The 8,382-nt window shown below is 38.0% G+C and overlaps 1 protein-coding gene across 1 annotated transcript in view; it reads left to right on the forward strand.

Annotated features, from left to right (window-relative positions):
* Positions 1 to 8,024, forward strand: part of tmem8b (transmembrane protein 8B) — a 34,929-nt gene extending 26,905 nt beyond the window's left edge. The window contains exons 11-13 of the mRNA XM_085295105.1: positions 603 to 749; positions 3,957 to 4,073; positions 6,916 to 8,024. Of these exons, the coding sequence (XP_085151231.1) occupies positions 603 to 749; positions 3,957 to 4,073; positions 6,916 to 7,251 (600 nt within the window). The 3' untranslated portion in view covers positions 7,252 to 8,024. The remainder of the gene's footprint in view (positions 1 to 602; positions 750 to 3,956; positions 4,074 to 6,915) is intronic.
* The last annotated feature ends 358 nt before the right edge of the window (positions 8,025 to 8,382 follow it).

Consider the following 8,382-nt stretch of genomic DNA (forward strand, 5'->3'; position numbering starts at 1 on the left):
TGACCAAATACTTATTTTCCACCCTAATTTACGAATAAATTCTTTACAAATCCTACCATGTGAATTCATGGATTTTTTTTCACATTCTGTCTCTCACAGTTGAAGTGTACCTCTGATGCAAATTACTGACCTCTGTCATCATTTTAAGTGGGGGAACTTGCACAATCGGTGGCTGACTAAATACTTTTTTGCCCCACTGTATATAATCATTTATTGATAGTGTATACAGTAGTGAGTAGACATTTTATAGATAATGTATTCATACCGGAATTTTTTTTCTTCTTTCAACAAAGCTGTAAAAATAAAATTGCAAGAAATATAGCTGCAAACATATGCTAGTGGGATTTCATACATAAATAGAGTTGGCCAGTATGTGCATGCCACTGTGTTGCAATGAATCTGAGATGAGTTTGTAAAAGAATGGTCTGTATAGCTTCTTTGTCAGTAACCAGCAATAACCTGGGTATTGCTTATTTTATTCAGCTTATCATTCAGCTCAAGCTTTTTACAGAATCAATACTTTTGTGCTGTTGTGCCGTCTATTGTTCTGACACATCTGCGTGTTTTTGTAACCTTTGTGCCTTTCTCTTCTTTTCTCACAGTTCTACCATGCATGCGACCAGCCAGGTATTGTGGTGTTTTGCATCATGGAGTATGATGTTCTGCAGTTTTGTGACTTCCTCGGGTCACTCATGTCAGTGTGGGTCACCGTCATTGCAATGGCTAGGCTAAAATCCATCATCAAACAGGTATGTGTAATTCTGAGCGAAGCCTGTTTCTACTGATACTCAGACTGGATATTTGTTTTCTTTCTATAAAACTGAAAAGTCCTGTTGTAATAGAAACTTTTCCCTTTATAAAGATAAAGATGAAAATGTAAGGCTTGCATAGTGATATCAACAGTTCTTCGATACATTGATCTCAACACAAATGAACTGAGAAAATGCATGTCATCATTAACAGTGCATATTTATAAACACACTAATTTTCTCCACTCTAGCTGCAAAGTAATAAGCGGCACTTCAGCCTGGACACATGAAGTGCAGCTTAGGTCATACCCTTTTATGTGGAGATTATGTTTCTAAATGGATAAACAGCCATTTAGAAAAACAACTCAGCCTGTCACATTTGCTACTTAATAAAATGTTAGTCGTAGGTAGATGTCAGTAGATTCAGACATCCGGAAACAGACGTTTTCAGACCCTGATGCCTTTGCACTCTCCCAGACCATGAACAAAGAGAGATTAGATTAGATTAGATTAAAGTACTGAGAGGCTGTAGCGCTATAAACGAGCACCTCATATGCCTCAATTTTCAGTCATAAATGAAAAGATCAATGTGTTAAAATCAGCATTGCATGGCACTAAATTCTCTGGTTGCTGACATATTGCGTGGGTAATGGTAAACACTAACAGGTGCACCTTCTCCATGGGTCACTCCCTGGCTGCATACCAAGATGGAGCAGTCTGAGGGAAAGTGTGTGCGTATGTGTAAATGTGTGTCCATGTCCATAAATGAGACAGAGAGAGGGGGGAGAGTGGAGAGAGGGTGTGAGGTAGGAGGAGGGTGGGGAGTGCATGAACATCTGCTGTCCTCTAGAGTTTTCATTTTTGCTTAGCGCTGCAGTACGCAGTCACTAATCAAATCGCACATGTCAGGACTGGCAAGTGGGACTTTGTGCGTTTGTGTACTTGAAAGAGACACTGAGTGTGTGTATGTGTGTGTTTGTTTGTATGTTACACTAGTACTAGAGGATAAAGGACCTAAGAGCATGGAATATTGTTTGTCTCGCTGTGTAGTATGCGACTTTTGGACCCGCAAAGCTCTTAATGTCTCACAAAAATGTTGGCTGAAAATCATTTTATGCTAGTTCACATAAAGATTGAGCACCAGGAGGCATGTTAGTCTCAACTTGGTGAAAGTTCTGGATCACAATTATGAAGATAATTACACTTCATCACATCTTTGTAATTTTGCCCCTTCCTTACTGAACAGTTCTGAAAACATTGTTCTCACCAATGTAATTGCACTGTAGGACATCAAACATGTTTGTTCAGTCAATCAGAAAAAAATAGCCACATGATTTTAATTACTAGTAGCTAAATAGGTATGCCTGAAATATCTGCTGCAAATAGAAGCGCTGTTTTCTGTTTCAGTGTTTGATGCTCCAAATTTTCTGTTTCCGTTTGCTTTTCATGATATGAAATTAAACCGATATTATTCCTAATATTTGTAAAGTGACTTCACAAATAATTTGAAAATTTGAAAATATACTATAGAATGAATGAGTATGTAACCTTGCTAATAATTTAGCAGTTATTAGCAGTAATCCACAGGAATCTTAGTACATCAAATGTCTGTACAACCTTGTAAAAATGTTTTATATAGGCATATGTTAATATATTACTGGTTCCAGCATTATTTAATTATGAAATTTTTATTTAAAAGATGATAAGTTGACCTTTACTTAGCTCCACTTCATCACATACTGTTTCCTTGGCCGTTATATGACACCTCAGTGTGGTACGGTCATTAGACATGCACCAATACTATATACATTAAATCTGACACACTATATATCTTATTAAGCATGAAAATATAAGTTGCAGATAAAAATAGATTGTTATTGTTTTTTTAGAATTCCTGCAGGCTCATTTGTTACTATGCATTCATGCCTGCATGCAATGCATGCTTGTTTCTGTGCCACTGTGTGATCCACCAGAGCAGCATGACTGATGACTGTTGCTGCAAAGAGTCCTCAGGCTGCACCATGCTGCTCCTTTCCTCCTTGGTGTGTGCCAATTAGTTCTATTCTCCTGCAGACAGGTCATCTCTTACCAGCTCAAAAATCCCCGATTCCTCCTCACATTGCCTACTAGACCCTAGGCATTCTGGATGGGCTCAAGTTCTCCCCGAGCATGTGTAGCACAGCTTATTGATTTTTTTCATTCTCACTTTATCTCTTTTATATCCTGTGGCTTTATGTCCAGTTGTGAGCTTGGCAATGAAATAAAATAAAATAACTGATTTTATATATCATGTGGCTCTATTGTTAGCATTTTGTTTTCACTGTTTTATTGGGGCTTTCAGCTGTTTCAAAAGAGGTCTAGTGTATTTTTCTATAAGCACCCATTTTGAGTTCACCTGAACCCTGCAGTTATTTTCCCTACGGGTACATTAAAGTGCTTATATATTTACATAATGAGAGGCTTTTACCTTTTGGAGCACAGACTTGCATGCTGTGTGCTAAAGGTAGCTTGTTGTGGCAGTTAACAATGCAGTAAATAGCTGCCATTATTTTATATTTTCTTGTTTTGAATAGATAACATGAACAAATACTTCTATAGTGCCTCAAAACCATCTGTCAATACTGTCAAACTGTCTATGATTCTCAACCGCGAACCTGTTTGTTCTTTCATAACATGGACATCTTTAATAATAGCTCAATGTTACACGTAAACATGCAACAGCAGACTATTAACTGAAAACTAAAATTTGTAATATATTATTGTGGTGACTAGTAGAAAATAACAACATCCAAAGCCTTGTTGAACTTGTTGACAAAGCACAACAACATTTCTTTTAGTAAGGCACTTATTTCTGTGGAGCATCACAGCTATGATCTCCAATAGAACTTGATGGCAAAAAAACACGTGTGTTAAGAAAAGTATAACTCTGAAAGCCAAATAACAGGATGTCAGCTCAAAACAGAGAAAACGTGAAAGTATAGTCCACACATGAATCACCTGATGGTTTAGAGATTTGATGCAAAGCCATTTTTCCTATATGTATGGAAAAAAGATTACAGTTTTGCCACACTGACAATAGTCTTTACCTCTCCAAAGGTAGAGTTGTGCTATCGCCTGACCGCACAAATATGTTCTTGCTTGTACATGTAACAATGCTGACTGTGTTTATGGAGAGCAGTTATTGATCCATGGTTTTTTTTTTGTCAGGTTCTGTATCTGCTGGGGGCGATGTCTCTGTCCATGGCACTGCAGCTGGATCGTCATGGTCTGTGGAACCTGCTGGGACCCAGCCTGTTTGCTCTGGGCATCATGGCCGTGGCATGGGTAAGAGAAAAATGATCTCCTTATTTATAGGAACTGTAGAGAAACAGTCTAAAGCGATAAATAAGTAAAAATAAAAATATGATATGATATAAGGTAAGAACATATAAAGTAAAATAAAAATGTGGATATTACAAGTATCACACTAAAAATCTTTATCCAATATATAAATAACCTTTGAAAATTTATAGTGGGCTGGGTAAAAAAATTTTTCTTGTGCCAAAATGTATTTTATCACATTATATGTATGCTTATTAAAATTAAATTAAACCTGTATTAATCAGGTGTAAAAGCATTTCTGCTTGTATTTATAGGGTGTAAAATTATTGTGCAATAGAAGATATTTTATTTTATATTTATGCACAACATGAAACTGTTACTTTAATACATAATTTGTGTTTAACATTCACGCTGGTTCAGACATGCAAATAAAATGCGTCTCCACAGTCCCTCGAGTCCCTGATGATAGTAAGTATAAAAGGATTAAATCTGTCATGTAAGCTAACATAGGCTTGGAACATGTGCATGCATAAAAAACTGGTGGTTTTCTGACCAATGAAGCTATTTTACATTAGTATTGAAGGGGCTTTAAAAGTTTTGCAGCCTGTGGGTATTAGTCATGGGTTGTAGTTCCATTATAACTCAGCTTGTACTTTCACTGACTCTTCTTCGAGTCATAATGTGCTCCCTGAACTGAGAAGATAAAAAATAATAGTCTTTCAGGCAAGGTTCTTGTGGAAAAAAAAGCCTTTAACACCAAACCTCTGACATGAGTTTGAAAACAAGGTTTGTGGTTTCCTTGGAGAAAGCTTTGTGCTGAATAAAGTGTGGGAGTTGTAGCTCTGAGAGTTATCTATCTGCGAGCTGGAGGATCCTACAGAAATATTGGAAGACGAAGTACTGTTTAATTCCACCATGTAAACCCTGCAGCTTTAGCACAATAAGTAGGAAAGTGTATTTTTTACTATTGTCAAAAATATCTTCTTTCTAAATGCTTTAAAATAAATCACTGCAAATGTATGTAAAGCTACCGGCTTTCAATATTTGGCTGATTTTCTTTAGTCTTTGGCTGATTTGTAATTCAATTATAGATGGTTTGTTGACATATGTTATTTGACGAGTGGCAAATGATATACTGTGACAGTGTCTACGGACTGGAAGTATAAACAGAGACAGATAATCTCATCCTCCCTTGGCAAATGAAACAACAGACTGCATAGGAATAAATTCCTCGCAGCAACCTTTCCATAAAAGGCAGTTGAATCTCATGCTAATGTTGCAGTTTTTAAAGATAAACCCGGGATTCTGCTTTGATTACCTGACACTTAATAATTTATCAGCGGTTCAACAGCGTATGTCTGCATTTCAACATTCTCCGCTCCGTACTCCAACTCCGAGTCTGAGCACTGCACATTTTCTACAAGAGCCCTTTCATTTCAGCTTGTCATGTTTCTGCAAAGCTTGGCATTCTGAATGTTCTCAGACACAACCGAATTAGATCAGTCAAGCGGAGGGCACAGAGCGTCTGCTGCTGTGCAGGGGTGTCATTAGCAGCAAGAGGAAGGGGGGGAAGTTCAACTCTGTCAATGCCAAATATCCCTAATTCTTCAAACTAAATGAGGTCCCTGCCTCATACATAAAAACACAATCCTGGTCTAGAATTATTTGGCTTAACCACAAAAGTATGCAAGGATTTTGCATTCTTCATTGTTAAATGCATACAGAGCCGTTTCGTGCATGTAATTACTTTTGTCATTCACGACCAGCTTACGTTTCCCCTTATATTGTGTCAAATTCTTCATAATAACCTTTTGAGAAAGAAAAAAAATCATTCAAGCAATCAGTGTTTATGAAGCGATGAAAATAGAGACTGAATGAAATTAAATGTTCATTTCTCTTTGCGCTGTAATAGAGGCAATCATGGGACACTTACAGAAAGCATTAGCACATATTCTCAAAAATAGATTTCATATCCAGCTCCAGCAAAGAAACATAAAAAAGCAGATAAAGCATTGACAGGCACGTCACTAATCCATCAGCTGATCCAGATGATAGACTTTTTCTGCGGCGCTAGGCATGAATACAAAATTTCATACAATAAAACCACAAGAGATTCACAGAGAATACCATCCCTCTCCACCTGCAATAAAATAGAGATGTCTAGTGGTCCCTCGCTGAAATCCCACTGGTCTCAGTTCTTTAATGACTCTCCCTGTGTGATCTCCCACTTCAATATGCTCTTTCTACATAAAAAAGTTCATTAAATTAAATTAGTAAGACCGTTAAACACAAGGCCTTGGAGATCAATTCATGTGGAAAACAAACTATGATCTATGAAAATAAACTTCACTATATAAAACACTTTGTGGTTTGCTACGCGAGACTCTGCTGCCTTTGACACACATCATGCTGTTAACATGTGAGCATAAAAGAAACACATGACAATGTGTTCAAACACGTGTTTACACACAGCCCTGGGAAGCGCACATTATAACTCTGCTTTCTAGTCTGTGGCGATGAGGTCAGATACACATGAATACAAAAATAGATTTTTTCAGGTTCTTAGTGGTTGTTGCTAGGGTTATATTGGTTGCAGGCACCACAGCACATATGGGAATAAATTAAGTCTTTTTCTTGGTCTGTAAATGGATCTCAGTAAAGGATTGGCGCTGTGTTTTTCTTTGCATGGAATTTCTTTTGGAAGCTGTCATTTCCTGTATGAAATTATGAGTGGGTATTAAACTGTTCCCATTGGAAAATGTTACTTTGTGAGCTTTCAGAAAAAAACAGGTGTAAATAGTGATACTGATAATCTTTTTTTTTATGTGTCTGTGGACCTTGTCAGACTGTGCGCACCATCCGGCGTCGACGTTGCTACCCGCCCACCTGGAAGCGCTGGGTGTTCTTCCTTTTCCCGGGCACCATGATTGCCACATCTGCCGTGGCACTCTACGCCTTTGTGGAGACAGAGGAGAACTACTTCTACATACACAGCATCTGGCACATGCTGATTGCAGGGAGTGTGGGCTTTCTCCTGCCACCTCGAGCCAAGCCTGATGCCAAGGTGACCCCACTGAAGCGTAGGCGGGGCTGTGGCTATCAGCTGTGTGTGAATGAGCATGAGGAGCTTGGCCTGGTGGACCCAGGCATCATTTCCATCAATAGCATCTGCACCAGCTGATAAACTCCCCACTGTCAACCTTTTACCTTAGAGACACTTCATTGCCTTCTTTTACTTGGGAAATTCACACACGGGAAATTAAGCCACAGAACTTGAAAAAGCAATGTAAATACTTTAATGCCGATGTGACACTATGTATTTCTTTTTTTCTGTTGTTATTGTCATGGTAATTACTATCAATACAAATGTAATTATTATTATTATTATCTATAGTTAAAGTTCTGATGAATTGTGGGTGTACAGTGACACACTGTTGTTTGTGAATATGTATTTAAAGTCTAAGCTGAAACACTGCTGCTACCTGACAGTGACTGTAAAACTGCTTCTGTTATTTATTGGTGGTCTTGTACAGTAAACAGGCCAATTATACTATTGTAGGGGTACAGATAAGGGGAGGGATATGGACGGTCATTAAACAAGGGCACGGCTTTTCTGAAATTCTTTTGGAATATATATCTTTTGCACTGAGACACAAAAAATGTTATTCTGTAAATTTTTATAAGGATATAAATTACAGTGGGCATCACAAATGTAAAACCTAGCTGTCATGTGGAATGTTAGACTGTCTTTTGCAATGTACTGCTTTTACACGAATGTGCTGATTGTTCTTGAAAAAGAACAGTTCCAAAGTCCAGTTTCCTGTGCTTAGAGAAGAGGGGAGGCAGGATTACTTCAGAGACCTCAAACCAAGACCTCACCTCCCTGCTCTTTTCTGACAGGACCTGTGTGACACCACATTCATGAACAATAAATGTTTTCTTTCTTTGCCTCAGTATTGCTTTGCTTCCTTCGAAGCTTTTAAACGTAGTGCAACTGGCAAAGCCTCCCACAAAGACATCGTAGTGCAATTCCTGGCCCTAATGGATGGCAGTGGTTTTCAGACAGTGAGATGAGATGTTGTCAAAAGCATCCTCCCAGGAATAGAGCTAAAGATAAATAATTCTCCTACAGAGCGGGAGCATGAATGCCGCTTCAGTCCATACTGTTTATATGTAGACTCTCTTCTTATATAAAGAAAAGAAAAGCTGTGAAAGTTTTATTACTGTTTGCTGTATTCCTTTTAGGCATGATCCATCAGTCGTTCTTCAATATTTATCGTTCTGGGTGGTTTCAGGTTTTTGTTCTTTTTAT

This window comes from Mchenga conophoros, linkage group LG12 (genome assembly GCF_057382185.1).
Source record: "Mchenga conophoros isolate Kocher_MC1m ecotype Shallow Benthic linkage group LG12, M_conophoros_male_GT1.1, whole genome shotgun sequence".
NCBI lineage: Eukaryota > Metazoa > Chordata > Actinopteri > Cichliformes > Cichlidae > Mchenga > Mchenga conophoros.